The sequence below is a fragment of the Molossus molossus genome, unplaced genomic scaffold, assembly GCF_014108415.1.
Source record: "Molossus molossus isolate mMolMol1 unplaced genomic scaffold, mMolMol1.p scaffold_m16_p_3, whole genome shotgun sequence".
In the NCBI taxonomy this organism is placed as follows: domain Eukaryota; kingdom Metazoa; phylum Chordata; class Mammalia; order Chiroptera; family Molossidae; genus Molossus; species Molossus molossus.
Window position 1 is genome coordinate 38,082,925 of NW_023425366.1, and position 23,600 is coordinate 38,106,524.

The window sequence follows — 23,600 nt, forward strand, 5'->3', positions numbered from 1 at the left end:
GAGCAGCGAGTACCAGACCCGATCGTGGCCGCCGCCTGACGCCGGGCGCCTCCACCACTTCCACCACCGCCTCCGCCAGAGCCGCTTCAAGGCCCGCCGGCCCTTCCCACGCTTTGAATCTGCCGCGCGCGGCGCCCCGGCTCCTGACCCGGAAGCGCTCTGGCCCGCAAGTGGGCGGGGCCACTTCCGGCCGTCGGGCCTACTTCCTGCGCGGCCCCACGGCCTCTACGGGGTGAGGGGGGGGCTACTAAGCCAGGGCCACGGGGGCGGCGGCCGCGCTCGGGCCGTGCTGCCTGCTGCCCTCGGCTTGCGCCCGCGCCCCGCCGCCGCCATGGGCAAGAAGCACAAGAAGCACAAGACCGAGTGGCGCTCGTCGTACGAAGGTGAGGCGGCGGGCGCGCTTTGTGACGCCGGGCCGGGTGGGCGTTCGCGCGGGCGGGCGGGCGAGGGTCCCGGGGACGCGCTAAGGATCGTAGCCGCGCGTGCTTTCGCGGTGGGCGGGGGCCTGGGCTCGCGGGGCGGGCGCTCGAGCTCTGAGTCTGGTCCACCTTCCACGTCCTGGAGAAAAGCCAAGCATCTGAGCGGATTGTGTCCGCGCCTCCGGGAAGCTCCTACCGCCCTGTCCTCCCGCCTTTCTCTGCCGGTGCCTAGTCCTGCAGCAGCTCGTTCCGTGTCAGCGGACAACAAGGGGGTGAACAGGGCCCAGGGGCTTGGGGATGCGGGATCGGGTCTCCGGGTCCCAGGTCCTGGCCTATTGCTTCCCCCCTCTCTCTGACTCCTTGAGGATAATGCAGTACGAGGGGGAAGAAAATGAAGAGGAAAGTGTAAGTAACACCCAGCTTCGCCTCACCATCTTTCCCTGACGTTTTAGTGTTCCCTTACTCTGCCTTAGTAGAGCCAGTCTTCATCTTTCTGGGACCTCCCCAGTAACACCCACACCAGTTGGGCCAGCTGTGCCATCCTCTTGGGTGGCGTTTTCACCTGAGGGTTGCGGTCTCTGTCTCTATAGATTACGCAGACAAACCCTTGGAGAAGCCCCTGAAACTGGTTCTCAAGGTTGGAGGAAGCGAAGTGACTGAACTCTCTGGATCTGGCCACGACTCCAGTTACTATGATGATAGATCAGACCATGAGCGAGAGAGGCACAAAGAAAAGAAGAAGAAAAAGAAGAAGAAGTCAGAGAAGGAGAAATATCTGGACGATGAAGAAAGAAGGAAGCGAAAGGTAAAGATGGATGGTGATCAGTGTGTGCTGGCCCCAAAACCCCTTGCAGGTGCAGACACAATGAGTGCTACAAGGCTAAGAAAAGGGGGGTGTTTTGTTTGCAGCAAAACAGACTACAAAGGTGGTTGCTTCAGTTCTGGCTCTTTGTGCATTGCATCTCCCCGATCCCTGGGGAGGGTCTGGAGTGAGAAGAGGCCCTGGAAGAGGGTGTTTCTTGTAGCTTTGTGTTTCCCCGTAGGAACAGGAGGCTTGTTTAAAACCGTTTGCATTGCTCTCACTGCCTTGACTTTGCCTCATAGGAAGAGAAGAAGCGGAAACGGGAAAAGGAACACTGCGACACAGAGGGAGAGGCTGATGACTTTGATCCTGGGAAGAAGGTAGAGGTGGAGCCACCTCCTGATCGTCCAGTCCGAGCATGCCGGACACAGCCAGGCAAGTGCTGGCATTTTCAAAGACTTTCTTGAGTGTTGTAGCCTGTCACTGTAAAGCAGTGGTTGGTGCTGTGTCCTTCAGCTTTTGGGGAGAAGCACAGAAGGAAGGAACAATGTTTTCTCTTCCAAGGCCTCACATGAAATATAGCTGGATCTGAGGTCCTTGCCATTATCTTTGAACTTCTAGAGCAGGATTTGGCCAATTGCTGCTCCTGTTTATTTGTTGTTTTTGTTGTTGTCTGGTAGTTTTTGGGTTTTTGTCATTGTTAATTCTCACACAAGGATATTTTTCCATTGATTTTTAGATAGAGTGGAAGGGAGGGAGGGAGAGAGAGAGACAGACAGACATCGATGTGAGAGACACATCTATTGGTTGCTGCCCACAGGACCCCAACCAGGGCAGGGGATCAAACCTGCAACATAGGTATGTGCCCTTGACTGGAAATTGAACCTGAGGCCTTTCAGTCTGTGGGCTGATGCTCTAACTGCTGAGCCAAACTGGCCAGGGCTTGGCCATTTTCTTTAAGCACATGAGCTAAGAAGCTCATCATCGATGGGTGGAGGAGGTTAGTGTTTCAGTCAGTTATTCAGGACTTCAGAAACATTGGGAGCTATGCTGGCTCCACCAAAAGAGAGCTTCTAGAACCTTCTGATCTGTGTGTGGTCACTTCCCTCAAAAGCTTCTAGATGATCGGGAGGTTTGCTCTTCAGGCGTTTCTTTTCTTGCTGGGGGAGGTAGGAGGTACTGTATTGCAGTTATGGTGGGGTGCTGTTTTCTGGCAGTACCCTCCCCTGTGTGAGTCATTGCCATGATGATCAGTTAGGACTCAGGGCAGCTGAGCATGTTGAGAAGAGAAGGTCAAGTGCAGACAACACTTCATTAAATGAATGTGTCTACAAAGTTACATGTGTCTACAGTCACTAGTAATTGTTATCTTAATTTGACTTACCTCCTTGAGGTCATACACAGGGTGCTTCCCTTTCAGCATGCCTGAAGAGCTAATGATCACATGATACTTTCCTGCTAATTCTGAAGAGGGTAACTGTTGGCGGCCTGCTGCTGTGTACTCCTGTTGTGCTTCAGCTTTAGTTCCTCAGTGGAGAATGGCATTTAGAAACCAAAGTTTGGGTGCTGGGTGTGGCCCTCAGTGGACAAAGCTAGGAAGGCCATTACATATATACAACTTCTAGAGGTAACCTAGATCCATCACCAAAAACCATGTTTTCACATGTGCGCCCAGAGACATAGCTAATAACTGCAGTGCTCACAATAATCTCTGTGCAGTGTGTATTCTTATTGCTGTTTTACACATGAAGAACAGACGTATCCAGAAGTTTAGTACTCAAGGGAAATATAGTTGATGAATCTAGGATCAACTTCTATATGCAAAGTCTGTTCTCCCCTTCATACCTTGTCTGGAATGTACCAGGCCCATTGATGATAGGGGCTAGAAATAGATTGATGACTGATAGCTACAACAATTTTAAGGGATGTTGGCACTTGGGTTTGGGGACTGATGTGTGGTTGTCCTTTCCACCCAGCTGAGCTTTGTGGAGGGCCAAGGCTGGGTCTGGTTTATCTTTGTATTCAGTTGTTATTTGAACGTTCTTGTTAAAACGCCGTGGAACTCGAAACAAATAAGTACGTACTGTGAAATTGGAGCTCTCCAGTGAAGTGATATCAAAATCTTTTTGTTCAATTTTATTTTTTTACTTTTTAAATCATCAGCTGAAAACGAGAGCACGCCTATTCAGCAACTACTAGAGCATTTCCTCCGCCAGCTCCAGAGGTAAAGAGTGTTTTTAAAGAGCTTGTGCTTGGGGACATTTGGGTGTCCTCCTCTCTGGTGTTCTTGCCTCATTACCATCATGTGTGAAAGTAGACACTTGGCTTTCACTGGTAATGCCCAGTCTGACTGGGTGGGCAAGCACCATTCGAGAGCAGAGTGGGGAGGGCTCTCTCAATGTGGGGGATTGTCAGAGACGCTATGATGTAGGTGTCATGGCTGCAGCCAGGATGCTAGTTTTGGAATTTTTAGTGTATTCAAATATACCTACCACAATTTTAAAGAGCATACATTTTATTTTTTATTTTTAAGAAATAAACTTTGGTCAATTACATTAAAATTTTTATTGTGAAGGATTTTGTATCATTCAGAAATATAGGTTTTAGGGGTTTCCAGTTTAAATAAAGATGTTTTTGTTTTCAGAAAAGATCCTCATGGATTTTTTGCTTTTCCTGTCACGGATGCAATTGCTCCTGGATACTCAATGATAATAAAACATCCAATGGATTTTGGCACAATGAAAGACAAAATCATGGCTAATGAATACAAGTCAGTCACAGAATTTAAGGTAAATTAATTTCAGTTCCTAAAATAATTGTTAGGAAGCTCTGAATTAGTTTATGTCCAGTAAACTATATTCAGTAAACACTTCATTCATCTTAGGTCATTTCCACTTGTAAGTTTTACCAGGTGTTTCTGTGTTTGGGTTGATGTTTCACAAACATAGCATCAAGGAAATGGATTGGTTGTAATTTTCTCTGTATTTTGGTCTAGAACAGCAATTTACAACCTTTTTTATCTCATGGCACACACAAACTAACTACTAAAATTCCGCGGCATATGAAAATATATCTTTTGCTAATCTGACAAAAATATAGGTATAATTTTTTTTTTTTAATTAATTAATTAATTTTATTTTTTTAATCCTCACTTGAGGACATTTTCCCATTTTTTTGTTCAGGTAGAGTGGGAGGGAGAGAGAGGAACAGAGAGAGAGAGAGAGAAACATCGATGTGAAAGGAACACATCGAGTGGCTGCTACCCGCACGACCGACCAGGGCCGGGGACAAACAGCAACCAAGGTACGCGCCCTTAGCGGGAACCGAACCCGGGTCTCTCAGGACCGCAGGCCGACGCTCTAACCGCTGAGCCAAACCGGCCTGGGCAATATAGGTATAATTTTGATTCATTCACACCAGATGGGTATTGTTTTAAATTTGATAAGGGAAAAGAGGTTAGTGCCCTTGAGTAAATAGTCTTGTATTGCGTGTTTTAAAAATTTTTGTAGCACACCGGTTGAAAATCACTGGTTTAGAAGCAGGCCTACATGTTACATGCTATGTGAAATGCATTTCCTTTTTTTTTTAAGTTACTGTGCTGGCATAAATGAGACATGTTAGGTTAAGCAAAGATGTGTCTTACTTGGCCTGGTTCCAGAATGGGTATTTTTAGAAATACAATTTTTCTATTTCTTTGTTTTGTAATAACTGAGAGTTTGGATTTTACAGAATAATAAATTCTTATATCCCATGAGCGCTTTGCTCTTAATTCCCTTAATTCCGGCTGAGAGAGGTAGAGATTGTTGATGCACTTTGAAACCCTGCTGGGGTAGGGGGGCAGTGCTTGATTATATTGGCAGTAGTGTCATTTAGAAAAGGGCTTCAGGCTACTTTCTTAGGTCTGTTAACTTCAGAAAAGCTTGGCTTTTCAATATTTGCTGGAGACATTACTGAAAGGTTTGCTGAAACAACACGACAGACTAGGAGAGTAGGAGAAAAGGAAAATTTTCACAGGAAGATCCAGTAACTCTCCAGAGGGCAGGTGGTAACAGTAACCCATGCCATAAATTTCTCTGCGTATTTTAACTGCGGTCCCCCGATTTGATCTCTCACCCAATGACAAAGCCAAGGTAGGAACAATGTCCACACCATCTCTTGTCCTCAAGAGAGTGTTTTTTAAAATGGATTAATAAATTTATGTAGGTTTCAGGTGTACAATTCTGTGATACATCATCTGTATATTATATCGTGTGTTCACCACCCAAAGTCAAGTCGTCTTCTGTCACCATTTATTCCCCCCCTTTACACTCTTCTGCCTCTCCTCACCCCTCCCTTCCCTCTGGCAATCACCACTTTGTGAATTGTTTGCTTAATCCCTTCACCTTTTTTACCCAGCCCGCAACCCCCCCCTCCCTCTGACAGCTGTCAGTCTGTTCTCTATTTAAGAGTCTGTTTCTATTTTGTTAGTTTATTTTGTTCATTAGCTTTCACATATGAATGAAATCAGACGATACTTGTCTTGTGAACTCAGAGAGCATTATACTAAGTGATATAAGCCAGTCAGAGAAGGACAAGTCAAAAGTGTTCTGAACCCGCCACAGCTAGGACCTCGGTTACAGCCCTGGGGACACTGGCACAGTGACTTGGTAACGTCCCCAGATAGCACATGCTGTGTTGGTGTGTGGCTTCAGTGGTCATTGTCCATCCTAATGTCTAGTTCACCTGTGACAGCTGTGTGCTAAATAATTTGGTTAGGATGTTAAAATACTGATGTTTCAAATAACTTCTAATACAAATTGTTGTTTAATAAGACTGTCCTTATTTTAGCCTTTTTCTAACAGCACTAGAATAACTATTTGTAGACAAAATTTTAAGTTCCATAGAAAAATCCCCTAGATAGCCCTGGCCAGTTTGGCTCAGCGGTTAGAGCGTCGGCCTGTGGTCCGGAGAGACCCGGGTTCGGTTCCCGCTAAGGGCACGTACTTCGGTTGCAGTTTGTCCCCGGCCCTGGTTGGTCGTGCGGGTGGCAGCCACTCGATGTGTCCCTTCACATCGATGTTTCTATCTCTCTCTCCCTTCCTCTCTCTGTACAAAAAATGGAAAAATATCGAGTGAGGATAAAAAAAAAAAAAAAAAAATCCCCTAGATAGAGCATATGACTGTGCCCACTTCTGAGTTCATCCCTGGACTTTTCTTTAACATAGTTGTTGGTCCTTGCTCCTATTTATGTTTAAGTCCCTCCCCAAGAGAGAAGAGAGGGCTGAAGATGGGAAGGGAGCAGAGGGAGCCATCATCTTCCTCTCATGAAGTGTAGGTACAGTAAAACCTTGATATAATGGACTAATTTGATGGGGGGGTGTCCATTAAAGCCAAAAGTCCATTATATAATAGAGTAAGTTTTCCTAATGCATGTGTTAAAAAATTGACAAATTAGTTTACCTATTTTTACTTACGTAGACATATTTACATAATCAAAAGTATGTATATAAAGTTTAATTTCACAGAAAAGTTTTCTGTGTGTATTACTGTAATTTTAAATGTATACTGAATAAGTTCAGTAAATTCATACAGTCACAGTCACCACAAGTAAACAAACGTACACAGCTGGGGTGTGGCTTAGTGCACATCGAAAAGTCAGCCTGAGAGTATTAAAACTGCTACAGAAAGTCATGCCATGTGACAATAGAACCAGCTATCTTGAGATCATCAAGTGGTGTGATCATGTGCTAATCATTCCCCTAACATTGTTTATGAGTAGTGACTCTTGGATTTAACTATGTAGACTATGGATGTAGATATGTAATATTTGTGTCAGTGAAAATAATAGTAGTTTTTCCAACATATGGCCTACTTGCTAAAATTTATTTAAAATAACTGGATTAATAACAAAAAAATAGCCCGTTAATTTAATTATAAATAAATCTTGGTTAAAAGCACTTTAAGCCCTGGCCAGTTTGGCTCAGCGGTTAGAGTGTCGGCCTGCGGACCAGAGAGTCCCAGGTTCAGTTCCTGCTGAGAACACGTACCTTGGTTGCAGTTTGTCCCTGGCCTGGTTGGGTTTGTGTGGGTGGCAACCAGTCGATGTGTCTCTCTCACATTGATGATTCTCCCCCCCCCCACGCTCTATCTGAAGATAAATGCAAAATGTCCTTGGATGAAGATTTTTTTTTTTTTTAAAAAGCATCTTAAAATTAACAAGGTGTCAGTTTTCACATGATGCAAGTAAAGATCAGTGAACAATAATGAAAATTTCTCTTTCTGAAAGAGTCTTAAAGTTATTTTTTTAACCGAGGAGTCTAATTTAATTGCTTTTCTTTCTTTTTTTTTTTTTTAATCCTCACCCGAGGATATTTTTTTCCATTTTTGGTACAGATAGAATGGGAGGGAGAGAGAGGAAGGGAGAGAGAGTGAGAAACATCGACGTGAAGGGACACATCGAGTGGCTGCCACCCGCACGACCAACCAGGGCCGGGGACAAACTGCAACCAAGGTACATGCCCTTAGCGGGAACCGAACCCGGGTCTCTCCAGACCGCAGGCCGACGCTCTAACCGCTGAGCCAAACCGGCCAGGGCTAATTGCTTTTCACTTAATTTCCAGATCTTCGTTTTGGCCTCTTTAACAGGAATCTAAACTCTATAAACTCTTTGCTGTTGGTGTGGGTGGTGTTTCAAACTTGATTAAATTTTTTTTTTTTCAGGCAGATTTCAAACTGATGTGTGATAATGCAATGACATACAACAGACCAGACACTGTGTACTACAAGTTAGCTAAGAAGATCCTTCATGCAGGCTTTAAGATGATGAGCAAAGTAAGAAAGCCACTAACAGCGAGGAGCCACAGAAACGAGAGTTCTCCTCTACGTTGTTTATGCCTAAACAGAAACTCACTCACAGTGAATGACATGCTTCCATCTTTCCGTCACTGGCCACGGCGTGGACCCCTCTGCTCTAGGGTAGACGCCCCAGGCTGCCCTCTCCATGTCCCTCTCCTCCAGGCACTTTCTTTTTGTCCCCCCTCTTGCCCTAGCTGTAATCTCCTTTAGGGTGGGTGGGAAGTTCCGAATCTGTTGATCTCTAATCTATGTGTCAGTCTCACTGGATTGCCGCCAGCCTTGGGGTTTGTTTTGTATGGCTGCCTCACTGAGTCCAGCCAGGACATCCTGACCATCCTGGTGGCTTTCCAAGTTTGTCCTGTGAGCCTTGTTGCATGTGTCATGTGTCTAGGACTAGTGCCTTGTGCCTGACGAGCCTGTAGGTGAGGTGCAGCACTGTGCCCCCAACCTGTTCCCCTCTGCCGGCTCTGAATGCTCGCCAGCTAATTGGCTGCACCCTTTGGTGCCGACCCCACGACCACTTCCCATTGCACCGCATGGAAGGTTAGCTGTTAGGCCAGGTGAGGCTGTGGCCATCCCCATCCCATCCCATCGTCATGGCGCCTTGGCTGTGAGGGAGAGGTAAAGTCGTGCTGCTCTGTCCTTTCTGATTCTAGGAGCGGCTGTTAGCTTTGAAGCGCAGCATGTCGTTTATGCAGGACATGGATTTTTCTCAGCAGGCAGCTCTTCTGGGCAACGAAGACACAGCTGTTGAGGAACCTGTTCCCGAAGTTGTACCTGTACAAGTAGAAACTGCCAAGAAATCCAAAAGGCCGAGTAGAGAAGTCATCAGGTAAAGAGAAGTGCACTTGCCTGTGGATTCGGACAGCCACATTGGGAAGGCGGGTTCTCCCCACGGAGAATAGGTTAGGGACACGGACCTGTGTTTCTCCCAGTATCTCTGGAGTAGCTTAGAGATAGGCTCCTTGTGCAGCCTGGTGGAGCACAGCTCCTTGGAAGCTTAGATCTATGTTCAGAGTGACATGACCATCCTTCCCTGCCCATCTTGAGAGTGAGTTGACCATAGTGCGTGGGTAGTGAATGTCACCATAATCACTATAAAGTGTCAGAAAACTATGGGACCCCACAGTCACTTCTGAGGGGATTGGTGGTTTGCTCTGTGACCCATGCTCTCTACGTGTGGACGTACCACCATCCTACAGTTCTCCTCATTTGCCCTGGAGGAGAACCAGTGTCACACCGATAGACACAGGAAGCAAAAGGGCTGAGACAACCCCCACTGCATGTACACATGCTCTGGCCCAGGTGTGACATGGTGAGCTCATCTGTCCAGCCCTGCAGCATGTCTACTGGTCATTGCTGTTGCTACATGTGTCCTCTTTGTGAATATTTGTTAGATTTTTACTTCCAAGAAGCCTCACATTCAAGCCACATGTTGGTGACCTGGGCTTGCCTGTCCCAGGCTCAGGAAACAAAATTGTCACGTTAGGCAGGCAAACACATGACAACATGCACTTCTCACCATGTTCCCTGAGCTCCCTGCTCCTGTAGCTGTAAGTGCTGGACCACAGGAAGGGCCTTGCTGTAGGCTCAGGATCCCCATTCGGCTTGCTCCCATTGCTCCTTGAAGGGGTCTCGCCCACCTGCTTCTAGAATCTTCCACAGCAGAGGCTGTCTCCCTTGGGTACTGCACCTAGCACCTCTCAGTTTTTTGAATGAAGAACTCCTCCACATGGAACCTGAGGCTGGCCTGCTAAAGTCTTGGGGCATCCTTTGGGCCCTGCAGTGGGAGCTGTTCTTCAGCCCAGCAAGCAGCCTTACGCTCCTAGCCCCAGCTTGCCACCAGCACCTCAACCCCTCATAGGATTTTTGCCACTTTTTCTAATGGTGCCTTGAATGATGCTTTAACTTGTGAGGCTCCTGTCTTGATGTTAATTCTTCTTTTTTCTTAAAACAGTTGAAATGTGTAACTGAGATGTGAAATGTATAACTGGCTTATACTTACTCTTCATGTTAATGAAAGAGTCTTGTTTTATGTGGTTAGAACTAAAAAGAAAAGGAGCAAAATACACTTTGTGTCATTCCTACTGGCCCTTTGTGTGACTCTGGGGATGTTAGAGACTGACCACAGTGGGGAGGGGGTGAAGTGGTGTGCCGCTTGTCTCCCGGTGACTTGTGTGGTGTTCCTGCCTTGTAGCTGCATGTTTGAGCCAGAAGGAAATGCTTGCAGCTTGACTGACAGCACGGCAGAAGAACACGTGCTGGCCTTGGTGGAGCACGCAGCAGATGAGGCTCGGGACAGGATCAACCGACTCCTTCCAGGTGGCAAGGTAGTGCTTCCTGGTGGGTGGGTGTTTTTCCTGCCAGGACAACGGCACAGTCATCAGAATCGAGATTAACGTCAGGATGTTACACGTGTCTAGTCCAAGCTCTGTTGCTGTTGTGGGGTGCCTTTGTCACTAGAGGGCCCAGCTCAGGAGCACATTCTACAATCAGGGTCAGCTCCTTGTCCTCACAGACCATTGTAGCTACTTGCCATGGGGTGGTAGAGGGGTCCTCCAGGGACAGATGCATGAGTCAGGAGTATGTTAACCTCCATCATTTGACAGAGGCTGAGCCCTCCAGGCTTCTGTGCTGCAGGTTAATTTTTTTCCTGTGTACTCACGTCTTTGTGTGCCCCTGCAGTCACTCGGGTCTGACCCAGGTGTGGCTGGTGGGAGACTGTCCAGCGAGCTGCTGGTCTTCAGGAGGAGATCACATCATCCTTTGAGCATCTCCTCTTCTCTGACACGAGAAGACGTTCTAGGCCAGCACGTCCAGTAGAAACAGTGCAAATCACATATGCAGCTTTAAACTTCTTCGTGGTTGTGTTGACAAGGACACAGGTGAAATTCTAATATATTTTATTTGGCCTGACATACCCTAAATCTTATTTCAGCGTGTAGTCTGAACTAGAACTTTACATTTTTTCATACTACGTCTATGAAATACAGATTGTGAAGGATTTTGAAATAATAACTTTTTGGATACGTCGGGTTATATAGACTTCACTAAGGTTAATTTTGCCTGTTTCTTTTTACTTATTTTTAATGTGCCTGCTAGAAAGTTTGAGGTTTCCTTCATGGCTTATGTTGTCGTTCTATTGGACCTGCTGGTCTGCACCCCTGTTGCGCTTTAGCTGTGAAATTGGCCATTTCTCCAAGGAGCCCTGGTTCCTTAGTGGAAACTGGTGTTCAGAAACCCTGACCTAGGCACTGTGTGTGGGCCTCAATGGGTAGAGCTAGGAAAGGCCATTACATACAGCACCTAGAAGGATCCTAGACCAATATCCGAAAACCAAGTTTTTATACTGAACCTCTGATGCCACCCATTATCACCAGGTCTGCTCTACTTTTTCCCCTTTCGGTTTTGTAATTCCACAGGGAGATACCCTTAATATCCTTATTTGATCAAGAGTAACCAGTCTCACATTCCCTTATGCCCTACTCACTCTGTTTCCCAAGGATCCCTGGTTCTCCTTCTGGGCTTGCTGCTCCCATTCAGACATTCGGTCCCCCAATTTGTGCTCCAGCACCTGGACGGGGGGGGGGGCATCCTTCTCTACTTCTTCCCCACATACACTGACACACAGATACTGTTTCTTATTCCTTTCATGGCTTGCAGAGGAAGAGTTGGTCTTATTTGGTGGTTGGTTTTTAAATGGAAATAGTTCCCAAGTGCTTGAGAGATAGAGCCTCTGGGCTGTTCATTAATAACATGACACTTGTTGACCAGTGTCTTGTTCTGACTTGTTTTGTGGAGGCTTCTGATCTACTGTAAAATGTTACTAGGTAAAGTTTTCTTTTTCAAAAGCTCATTTTTTAGAAGGTGTCATGAGGAGTTTTTCTAAATTGCTTTATTGCATTCGTGTGCACTTTGTTTGCAAGTGGGTATGATAGGGGCCTGTGGTCTTCATTCATGGAGAAACAAATGACCTTTGTGGCCTTTCAGGATTGTCCAAGCTAGGCCATGCTCCCAGGCCTTTATTTTGTTGAAGCTTCATTAGAAATATCAGGTGTAGAAGCTAAGGGCTGTCACCCCTTGGGGAAGTGTGTACTCAGGTGTGCTTCCTTGCAGATGGGCTATCTGAAGAAGAGTGGAGATGGGAGCCTGCTCTACAGCGTGGTCAACACGGCTGAGCCAGATGCTGACGGTGAGTGGCCCTCTCAGGGCTCAGTGTTCTTTTTAGCTTTCATGCTGTTCTGCTGTCCTCTATTCCTATTCAGCGATTTTAAAACCTTTTAACCTGCTTGTGATGTCTATTTTCCCTGGAGTGTATGACACCAGTGGTAAACTGTAGATGAGAAGCCCTGTTCAGTTTCCTGTGCCTGCACAACCCCTCACCACGACACGTGGTAAATGGACTGAGGTTAGTGGTCCAGTGGGGGTGGAGGTGCTGGTCAGGCCTATTCTGACTGAGGGTCCCTAGGATGGCCAGCAGGACTGGAATTGCCTCCCTCAGAGCTGCAGGCTTGGGGCTGGACTTCCTGATGCTATCTCGAGAGATTTGCCTCATACGTTCACTGAGAGCACTTATGTCTGAAACCTGTGCCCAAGTCTGTCCCACTCTGAAAACTTGAGAGAGAGAACTGTCAACTAAAATACGAGTTTTAGGGGAAAACAACCTGGTTGATAATTACATCAAGGAAGATCTTGAAGGAGGCATAAATACTGGTTCCGTCCAACTTGTATGATCGTTTTTGTGATCTTTAAGAAGTATTTTTATACTTTTCCATCTTCTTGGAAAAGCTTTTAATGGCTTGTCCTTTGAAGAAAAGCAAAACTCTTTGGAATTGAATGCACATGGGTACACATACACCCAGAAAATGAAACACTGTTCTTGGCCTTGTGCACATGGATGCTGGGCAGCCCCCACAGGCCTGATGGGCCTGATGTTATTGCACCCAGCCCTTGACATGCAGGTTTGTTTAGTGTTCTGTGTGTACAGAGTATAAACTCTGATCGGTTTCTTTGCTTTTTAGCCAGAATGAATCATACTGTTCTTTGTAAGAGAATAGGTGATTGGTCAGCAGTTAGCTTAGAGAGAGAACATGAGATGGAGGTTCTGATCAGGGATTTGAAGAATTCTGTGCAGGTCACATGAATAGTTTGTGAGTGACAACTTCAGTATAGGAAATGTGCAGTTGAAAGGTGTACAAAGGCAGGGGCTCCACTTTTGCTATTAGAACACGTATGGCATTTCTTAGAGGTGGTGAGCGATCAGTTTGAGATGTTACGTTGTTGGTGTCATGGTCAGAGAGCTCAAGTTTTTCATTATGTTGACTTTGGGGTGATCATAAAGTGAAATTGGAGTGCAGTTACGGTTTGAGAATGGCTTTTTTAAATTCAATTTTAGATAGTCTTTACAGATAACCCCCGGGCCCTCTTTCCCACACATGCCTACTGTGAGTTAAAGAGAGTGCTCGAGGTGCTCTGTGGGGCTTTGGGCTCTGGGAATTGCCGGCTCACAGCCCGGGTCTTCTTGCAGAGGAGGAGACCCACCCGGTGGACCTGAGCTCACTTTCCAGCAAGCTGCTCCCCGGCTTCAGCTTCACCACACTAGGCTTCAAAGATGAGAGAAGGAGCAAAGGTGAGTGTGGGGAGGCATGTCAGTGAGTTACTGCGAAGGAGTGAGTCCCCAATTCTTCCTCCCATGATCTTCCTGACTTATCTGTTTTTAGCACTGTGTCCAGATTCTGATTTTGAAACCAATAGTAAAATTAAGACCATTTTGAAGTGATAGGAATAAAAATGACATTGGGCAAGTTCCTCTTTTGTCATTTGCTCTTTACTGATGGTCGGGTTTCAGCCCTGCACTTCGTGGAATTCTCCAGATGGGCTGCTGCCGTGATAGCCAGGACTCTTGGGGCCATCTAGCGAACTATCACATTTCATCCATCTGAAGCAGGTGGTGATACTGCCTGCAGCCGAGAGAGATCTGTACATGACTGTCTCCAGAGAGAATGAGGGGGTGTGTGGGTCCGTTGACTACATTTATATTTGTGGTCAGCTTTCTGGGGTTTTTTGGAGTGTCTGTTAGTATATATAGCTGTTTTGTTCCCGGGGGGCATTTTGATTGTGTGGTGTGCTACTGGCATCTAGAGGGGAGAGGCTGCTGCGCACTCTTCTGTGCCTAGGACACAGCCCTCCCAGACCCTGACATTATTCACAGAGGTGCCGGCACATACCTCCTTCAGGGCAGTGACCCTCTGATCCCCTTTACATCCCCTTAGCATAAGCCAGCCTCTGTAGGCACAGTTCCCAGTGATGTCTGGAATGGGACATGAGCTGGCACTAAGAAACCCTTCTGTTTGTCATGCTCACTCCCTTACAGAACACTGAACTGTTCTCTGCCGCAGGTTGCCATAGGTGTAGAAATAGGGTGATGAAGTAATTCTGCTGGTTATGCCCCAACTGCTCCTATTACCTCAGCTGTACTCACTAGTTCAGTGAGAATTTCATGGAGGAGAAAGGGTGCCACTGGGAGGATGGATCGTACAAGAGTGTGGGTGAGCAACACACAGGGAGAAAGCTGGAGTGCATCTTGTGCTGGTTATGATTTGAGTGTAAATCTGATGTGTCTTATGCTTTCCCTTTTTTCTTCACTTAGTCACTTTTCTCTCAAGTGCCAGTACTGCACTTTCAATGCATAATAATTCTGTATTTGGAGACTTGAAATCAGATGAAATGGAGCTTCTGTATTCTGCCTACGGAGATGAGACGGGTGTGCAGTGTGCGCTGAGGTGAGCTATGCAGAGACACAGGCAGGCCTCTTGCTTGCTCTGTTGCAGGAGCCATTTTTCTACTGAACAGTTCAGAGCCCATTTGTGGGCAAGTGGGGGAGACAGCCACTGGCAACAGATTCAAGTAACAGAAGCTTCCAAGTTATTTTCAGTGAACTGTTGTGGTCTACTATAGGCTGGTCATGAAGTTCAGGTAACTCAGTCACAATTTTAAGAAGGTGATGATCCAGGCTGTAGCTCAGAAAAGCTGTGTGTGTGTGTGTAACCGCCTGTGTATGTTTAATAAGAGTTTGTTTTACAGTTGTGTTGAGATGTGGTTCTTGGTGGCTGTGTTGGTCAGCTTGAGCTGCGTAAAAGCCCCACAGACAGAGCAGTGAACAACTGACGTTGATTGTCTCCTAGTCCTGGAGGCTGCAAGTCCCAGATGTAGGTGTCAGCAGAGCTGCTTTCTCCTGGGACCTCTCTGTTGTCTTGTTCTTGCTTTGTGTGTCTGAATCTCCTTTTCCTATAAAGACTCCAGTCATACAGAATTAGGGGCCACCCTAAAAGCTTAATTTTAATTTAATCATCTTTTTAAAGGCCCTGCCTCTAAATGCAGTCACATTCTAAGGTACAGGGTGTTAGGACTTCAACGTACAAATTTTGGGGACACAGTTCAGCCCCTAACAGAGACTAAAATGTAATATTAAAATTATAGGTGTAGTACTTTTTTTTTTTTTTTTTTTTTTTTAATCCTCACCCGAGGATATTTTTCCCTTTTTTGTACAGATAGAGTGGGAGGGAGAGAGAGGAAGGGAGAGACAGACAGAAACATCGACGTGAAGGGACACATCGAGTGGCTGCCACCCGCACGACCAACCAGGGCCGGGGACAAACTGCAACCAAAGTACGTGCCCTTAGCGGGAACCGAACCCGGGTCTCTCCAGACCGCAGGCCGACGCTCTAACTGCTGAGCCAAACTGGCCAGGGCTATTTCTATCAGAGTCTTTTTAGTATGTGTTTTTTGTTTTCTGTGGCAAAGTAGAAGTTGGTCACTGTTGTAGAATTTTGGTAATTTTTCTGTGGGGAAAGTAACTTAATTTTACTATGGCCTCCAAGAAATGGAATCTTTCCATACTAGATCTTTGTTTTATTCTGAAAACAAACAAAATATGCGAAAAATAAAAAAGCCAGCTCCTAATACAGTGAATGAATACCTAGCCCAGATTTTTGTGCAACAAAAGAAACAGTAGAAAACTGAGGAGGAGATTTCTTACAGGAGAGAATTGTCACAAGTTGGTGACCTTCTCCTTTACTCCTACTTACTCTGGCAGCATGCTCACAGCTCTTCAGGGACACTAGTCATCTTTTGTTCAGGTAGCGCCATGTGGCTGGACCCCACTTGATTTCCCAAGCGTGTGCAACAAAAGTCACAGCACACGAAGGCAGGCAGACGGAGCCTGGCCTTGGTACCGGGACACCTTCCTGCTGGACTCCCCAGGCCCCCTTCCCCAGACACTTTGTCCTGAGGCACTTCCAGACCATGCTGTGAGTGTTTGACCAGTCCTTGTTCCCTTTCAACTGTCAGTGTGGTGGTTTATCATACAGTGCTCCTGGTAGAGTCTTGGGTGGTGGTGCTTCCAGACCAGCAGCCCTCCTCGCTCTATGTGAAAGTCTTTGAAGTCTGGCAGTCCTTTTGAATCTTTGCCTGGCTTGGCGGCTTGGACCTTGGGTTTTTTATTTGCTGCCTCCTTTTAAGGTTTTTGGTTTTTAAAGCATTCACATGGCCCAAAAATCAAAGTGAAACTAAAAGGTGTCCATGGAGAGTCTGGCTCTCACAGCTGTTCCCTTCCCTCTTCAGTAAGTAGCCATGTACATTATGCATCCCTCCTCAATCATCTTGTTTTTGCTTCCTATACGCCCCCCACTGGGGATCAAGCCCATAACCCGGGCATGTGCCCTGACTGGGAATCAAACCAGGACACCTCAGTCCATGGGATGATGCTCAATGCACTGAGCCACACTGACCAGGCAGTCTACTTGTATTTAAACCCAAAGCAGATGGGAATGTACTTCTTTTACAGAGCTAGCATAAATCATCTTATGTGTATGTGTACACTGTTCATCTTGCTTTTTTTTAATTAATTTTTTTCTTGAGATCTTTTTAACCTGCCCTGGCCGGTTTGGCTCAGCGGTTAGAGCGTCGGCCTGTGGTCCTGAGATCTTTTAACCTTTTTGGATCATGGACCACTTTGAGGATTTGATGAAGTTTGTTGATCCACTGCTTAAATCTACCACATTGGGAGATTCACAGCTCTCAGGAAGAACCTCATGGAGGAGCGGCTGAGGTGTACTGATGTAGGCTTCTGTGCTTAGGACTGCTGGCATTGGTGGCAGCAGAGTCTGGAAGATGAAAACATAGCGTTTGTGTCAGCGTGTTCTCTCCTGGCCCTTTCCAGCCTGCAGGAGTTTGTGAAGGATGCTGGGAGCTACAGCAGGAGAATGGTGGATGATCTTCTGGACCAGATCACAGGCGGAGACCACTCACGGATGCTCTTCCAGCTGAGGCAGGTGGGCTGCGCTGTGATGTCCTTCCTGTAGAAGAGCCCATGCAAACGACTGGCTTCTCAGGGAAGAATGTGCTGTTTTTAGGTCATCACTAGCAGTTCTTCCAGCACTGATGTTTTATTTTTTATTTTAATTGTCAAATATCTTTAAAAGAAACTTTTAAAAGTTCTCTCTGTTTACCATATATTCACTCTTCATAACTTTGTGTATCCCCAGATTGCTTTTCTTTGAGAAAGTCTTTATATTTTACCTTCATTTTTGAAATTTATTTTTCTTAGTTAAGGAATTAATAAGTTGATGTTGTTTTTCTCTTTAAAAGATATCTGCCTTGCAATGTTTCTGTGTCTGCAGTCATTTTTATCTTTGTTTTCCATGTGTAGTGTGTGATTTTGATTTTGTTTTTTTGTCAAGATCAAGGGTTAACAAACTGGCCCATGAACTAAGAATATTTTTTTCCAGAGGTTATTCAATAAAACAAAGACTATACTACAGATTGTACATGGCCCTTAAAACCTCAAATGCTGGGTGGGCAAAAGTAGGCTTATAGCCCTGGCGAGTTTGGCTCAGCGGTTAGAGCATCGACCTGCAGACCAAAAAGTCACGGGTTCTATTCTCAGTCGAGGACATGTACCTCGGTTGTGGGTACGATCCCTGGCCCCTATTGGGGTTGTGTGGGAGGCAACCAATGTGTCTCTCTCACATTGATGTTTCTCTTTCTCCCTTCCTTCCACTCTAAAAAAAAAATGGATGGAAAAATGTCCTCTGGTGAGGATTTTAAAAAGAAAAGTAGGCTTACAGTTGTGAGTACACAAAAGAGTTTATTCTATTGATTTATTAATTATTTTAGTATTTGTATTTCCATATAATCAACTTTTAACCTACTTTTGCCCACTCTTGTATTTGCTCTGGCCCTTCAGAGAAAAGGTTTGCTGACTTCTGCTCTAGATGCTTTTAATTTTTAATCTTTATAACTGATTTCCAGCAATTTACTATAGTTTTCAACAAATTTGGAAGATTTTTTCAGCCACTATTTTTTCAAATATTACTTGCCCACACCCTTCTTTCATCTTTTCTAGGAACTCGACCTGTGTGTTAGATATCTTGATGTATTCTACACATTACTAAAGCTCTTTTTTTCCTTTTTAAGACTGTTTCCTCCTCTTTCAGTTTGAATCGCTTCTGTTGCCATTGCTTTGAGTATAATCTTTCCCTGTGCCATGCCTAAATCTGTTAATCCAGCCAGTGAATTTTTCATTTAAGTTACTGTGTTGATTTCATCTCTAGAGTTTATTTAGTTTTTTGGGTATTTTTTATCCTCACCCGAGGACATTTTTTTGTTTTTTGTTCAGATAGAGTGGGAGGGGGAGAGAGGAAGAGAGAGAGAGAGAAACATCGACGTGAAAGGGACACATCGAGTGGCTGCCACCCGCATGACCCAACCAGGGCCGGGGACAAACTGCAACCGAGGTGCATGCCCCTAGCAGGAACCGAACCCGGGTCTCTCTGGACTGCATGCTGACGCTCTAACCGCTTGACCAGACCGGCCAGGGCTTTTTTTTTTTTTTTTTCTCATCATTTATTCTCACATTGTATTTGTGTTTTCTTTGAACGTGTTCATAATATTTATCATAGCTGCTTTTAAAGTCCTTATCCACTAATTGTTATTTTTATCATTCTGGATCTGTCTCTATTGGCAGGTTTTTCTTTGGTTTATAGGCCATGATTTGCTGCTTTGTTGTCTGGTTGGATGCTGGGCTTACACTGCTGCGTGTCTAGACTGTGCTAATACAGCAGCCACTGGCCACAGGTGGTTATTGGGAAACTTGAATGTGGCTAGTCTGAATTTAGATGTGTCCAAAGTGTGAGCTACAAACTAGAATTTTAAAGACTGGTTCAAAAACATAAATATAAAAATATCTCTTATTTTGTTTGTTTTACATGTTACAATAAAAATGTGTTCAGTGGATTAAATAAAACTATGTTAAGACTAATGGCATGTAAAAGTTAATTTTAACATAGTTACTAGAAATTTTAAAATTAGGTATAAGCTTACATTATATTTCTGTTGGACAAGGCTAGTGTGGATTTATTTTCTTTAAAGAATGTTTATGTTCATTTTGGCAGAGTTGTTAGTTCTGAATGACCTGATCCTCTTGGGGCTTGTTTTTAGGCTTTGTTAGGATCTGTCTAGGCAGCCTTTCTTCTAAGGCTAGTTTGGCTTAAATACTAAGGAGTGGCCGTGGAGGTCTCTTCTGGTAACCCTAGTTTCGATGAAGTGTCTGCTTTGGCTGGATAGAGTCCAGATGTGTCTCACCCTGTATACCTAGCTCCATTGTGTTTCATCTGTATGCGCATAGGTTAGTGTCAGCCCGACTTGAGGTCCCTCCCAGATTTCGGTAGTTCCTGCTCTGAGCAATGTGCTCAGACTGCCCCGCCAGCCTGTGATCTGTGCAGCAGCCAGGATCTGGGTGCTGTTCTTCGCACTGTGGTCTGAAAGTTCCTTCATGGTGCTGCCCCTGGACACAGCATCTGGATTACGTGTCTGTCCGCTGTGTGGTTGCAGAGGAGGCCCTAGGTTGTGCTGGCACCTCACTTTCCTTTCTGGGTTCCAGTTGGATCGCTTTCTGACAGAGAATTTGTGTTGCAGGGTTGTGAGTTATATAATTTCAGATGTGCCACAGCATTAAATAATACTAAAATGTGCACGTTAAAGGAAGCTGATATGAGGAAACAGACATTAAAATATGGCAGCACTTGTTTTTCTGCTTAGAAATTTGTGAAAATCATAACAAACGAATCTCAGAAACATTATTTTGAACAAAAGGTACCACATACAAGCGTGTAAAAAAATTGATGGCTATTTTTTGGGTAAATACACAGGACTAGGGTATTTTTAAGGTATTGCTCATGCCAGATTATAGAAAGTACTCAGTGCAGCATTCAGGCCGTAGTCACATAGTAGTGGTCAAGCATAGGCCCTCTTCCAGACACTGTACAGGCTAAAGAGAAGGGTGCATGGCCCCTTCACTCTGCTTATCGGAGGGTAGTGGCACCATCAGGCACCTGCCCCTTGCAGGATTTGAGCTGGTCTTGTGTGGCTCTTGCAGCTTAAACCATTAGGCCTGATATTTTCCTGAGCTGCCCTGGAGACCCAGGGTACACATCTGACTTGTTTTTTTGTTTGTTTGTTTGTTTTTACGCCTTCCAAGGCTACAGAAACAGGGTTGGGTGTCCTTTCACCCCTTCATCTCTGTCTTGCCCCTCGTGCTGTCATAGGCACTCAGCGCCCCTGGAATCGTGGCTGGTGCTGCATGGATCAGGCTCTCCGTGGTGGAGTTAGCTGTCTCACACTTCCAGCTGTGCAGAAGCTTCGAGGCCAGCTCCAATTCACAATGTAGTGGGAATATTATGAGCACAGCCCAAGTAGTGAATAAGCCATCATGTGTGTCTGTGATATAGATGAATTGTCCTATATAAAATTGTTTGGAAAAACTGGTTTCCTGCTTGTTTTGTTTTGCAGAAGAGAATTGTCCCAATGAAGCCCCCAGATGAAGTAAAGGTGAGTTCCATGGACATGTAAGTAAACAAATAACTATTAGGGTTCCAGCAGGGCAGTTTTGCTTTGCCTTTTTTAAAAATCCTCACCCAAGGATATTTTTCTATTTGTCTTCAGATAGAGTGGGAGGGAGAGAAAGGGAGACAGAGAGAAACATTGACATGAGAGGGACACATAGACTAGTTGCCTCTCGCACGACCCGACCAGGGCCAGGGACGAACCGCAACCGAGGTACGTGCCCTTGGCTGGAATTGAATTGGTGACTCATTGGTCCGTGGGCTGAAACTCTACTGCTGAGCCAAGCCGGCCAGGGCTATGCTGTGCTTTTGAAATGGGATAGTTGAGGAGAGCTTCATGTATTGTCTTATTTAGAAACTGATTAAGTTTGTGATGAGTAAGATTAAGTCTGTTCCTGCCCCCTGATTTTTAATGGCTTAGGGCGAGGGATGTAAAGCCACAGTACATACCTCTAACTCCAGACTCAGGAATTCACAGGGGTCAGGAAGAGTGGGCCTGCAGGGCATGCAGCACACATTATCTCTGCAGTGGGTTCTTCAGTCCACCTGGAAGGTGGGCATGCCGACAAGCAGGTGCTGTGTGCCATCAGCTGGGTACATGTGCACTGCACACTTGTGAGTGAGCTGAACTTGACAGGTCTAGGTCATTGGGGCTTCACAAGTATCTAATGTAGATGGTCTCTGCTTATGGAAACTGTTTGCTGTGATCCAGCTGAGGTTTCCCCCACCACCTCCTTTTTCTTGGGAATAACTTAGAGTGCACTTGTTGGAGTAGAACACCAAACGCTGGGCAGGGCATTGGAATCTGGGTCACAGTTGTTACTTGGCCTTGGTTGGAGGGCTCGCCTGGGCAGGAGGGTCAGTTGCCTGGCAGGTGGGTCCTATAGAGTGACAGACCAGAGAAGGTGACATGGTGTGTCCTTGGAGGGTGTGCTCCCCAGTGCTGCTGTGTATGTAAGGCAGCCAGGGTTCTGCTCAGAGTCTCTGTCTGATTATGTAGACACACTGTGGCGTAGAGTATAAGCCCACATTCATCAAACACCTGGGATGTGCTGCATGTTACCTTGAGCTGGGAGCCTGGCACACATTCCTGTCCTGTTGCCAGGGCCTCCATAGGGACAGCCCCAGGGCAGGTGGGGGCAGCTTTCAGAAGGGGCCTCCTGTCACCTATACTGTCCCTTGTGCTGAGCACCCGTTCCCTACCCCTCTCTTTGACCCTGTGGTGGCTGTGCCTGTCCCTGAGGTCAGTCTATTCTGTGCTTTCCTGTCCATGTGTGATGTGCAGCCTGGTGTTGATATGGGATGAGGCACCCACCTCTGCTCACTTCATTCTGTCATGCGCATGCCCCTCATGGGGTCTGTATTAGCGTGTTTCTGTCACCACTCAGCTCCTGTTCACTTTTGCTTTAGGATTAACTTTTTAACATCCGCAAAGGCAAAAACTGTATTGGTAACATTTCCTGTGATATCTTAGAATGTGGATCTCCACATTTAGCTAGCAGAAGAGGCCAATGGAAACTACCAGAGCAGCCTCCTGCAGGGGAGCCTGGGAAGGCTCTTTGGTATGCTCGCCTGTGTATGCGCATTGGTGCGTGGGGACAGGCACTGCTCTGCCTGGTCTCTAGGGGAGTCTGTGCTGCTAGATGCCCTTCTGCTGGTAGAAGAGGTGTGAGCAAACCAGCTGTTTTCAGGATGTCTTAATGAGCTCCAAGTTGCTTCATACTTTAGGATCATCAGGTAAACCTATAGCATCCTTGAAAGACACAAGTTGTGGGATGATCCCTTGAGTTTGAGGAGCGAGGGCTTTGGTGCTGGGCCCTGGGTGGGATAACTAACAGCTCTAAGCCTCAGCCTCTGGTTCAGAGGCAGGATGGTAATGGTGGGGTTGTTGTAGGAATTTATGGTGACACTCAAGCCTTGAGGCCTGGCCCATCACTGGGCTCTGTAAACATGAGCTCGGTCTGATGGCCTGAATTGTTGCTGTAAGCATTCCTCTTGGGAGAGATTACTTATCACAGCACAGATACAAGCAGGTTTTACAAAAGCCTAGTGGAGGGAGCAAATTCACAGATCACTATGGCAGAGGGTTTCACACCAAGGCCAAGACAGCACAGTAGTCATGGGGGTCATAGGCCTGGTACCCCCTTGTTCGGTAGCAGGAGCCTCAGTTTCTTCAGTCACTGGGTTCCTGTGAGTCACTGGATGGAGGTGGACACCTCTCCCTACCATCCTGTCTGGGCCCTGGAAGAGGGCTGAGGGTGGAGTGGGGGCGCATAAAAGGCATTCACACAAGCCAGGCCCACAGACTCTTAGCATCTGCATGTAAAGCTTTTGTCTCCTAAGTATTTGGTGAAGAAATGATGTCACTCCAGACTGTCAGTTGGGGAGGGCACTGTCATTTGACATTAAATTGTCTAGTAGTGACTTAGAATTCAGCACCCATGTAAGAGTATGTGATTGGGCAGAATTCTGAGGGCCTTAAAATACTAGAGATGGCCCTTCAAATATTAAAGTGTAGCTATGTGTTAATCCTAAAATTCTAATATTTTGAGAGCAGCTAATTGGATGGAAGAAAATTTGCATATGTGGTGGGGTAGCGTATTTCAGAGAAGGCAGGGCCAGCCATTTCTTTTTTTTTTTTTT

The 23,600-nt window shown here is 45.9% G+C and overlaps 1 protein-coding gene across 3 annotated transcripts in view; it reads left to right on the top strand.

Annotated features, from left to right (window-relative positions):
• Positions 1 to 292: 292 nt before the first annotated feature.
• Positions 293 to 23,600, top strand: part of BRD9 (bromodomain containing 9) — a 28,722-nt gene continuing 5,414 nt past the window's right edge. Inside the window, exons 1-13 of one of the 3 annotated variants that reach the window (XM_036279606.1) lie at positions 293 to 383; positions 1,010 to 1,224; positions 1,524 to 1,656; positions 3,385 to 3,445; positions 3,866 to 4,010; positions 7,921 to 8,031; positions 8,712 to 8,887; positions 10,253 to 10,385; positions 12,172 to 12,247; positions 13,583 to 13,684; positions 14,705 to 14,837; positions 17,276 to 17,387; positions 20,905 to 20,943. In XM_036279606.1, the coding sequence (XP_036135499.1) occupies positions 332 to 383; positions 1,010 to 1,224; positions 1,524 to 1,656; positions 3,385 to 3,445; positions 3,866 to 4,010; positions 7,921 to 8,031; positions 8,712 to 8,887; positions 10,253 to 10,385; positions 12,172 to 12,247; positions 13,583 to 13,684; positions 14,705 to 14,837; positions 17,276 to 17,387; positions 20,905 to 20,943 (1,488 nt within the window). In that variant the 5' untranslated portion in view covers positions 293 to 331. The remainder of the gene's footprint in view (positions 384 to 1,009; positions 1,225 to 1,523; positions 1,657 to 3,384; positions 3,446 to 3,865; positions 4,011 to 7,920; positions 8,032 to 8,711; positions 8,888 to 10,252; positions 10,386 to 12,171; positions 12,248 to 13,582; positions 13,685 to 14,704; positions 14,838 to 17,275; positions 17,388 to 20,904; positions 20,944 to 23,600) is intronic. The other 2 variants (XM_036279607.1, XM_036279608.1) reach the window with 2 other exon arrangements.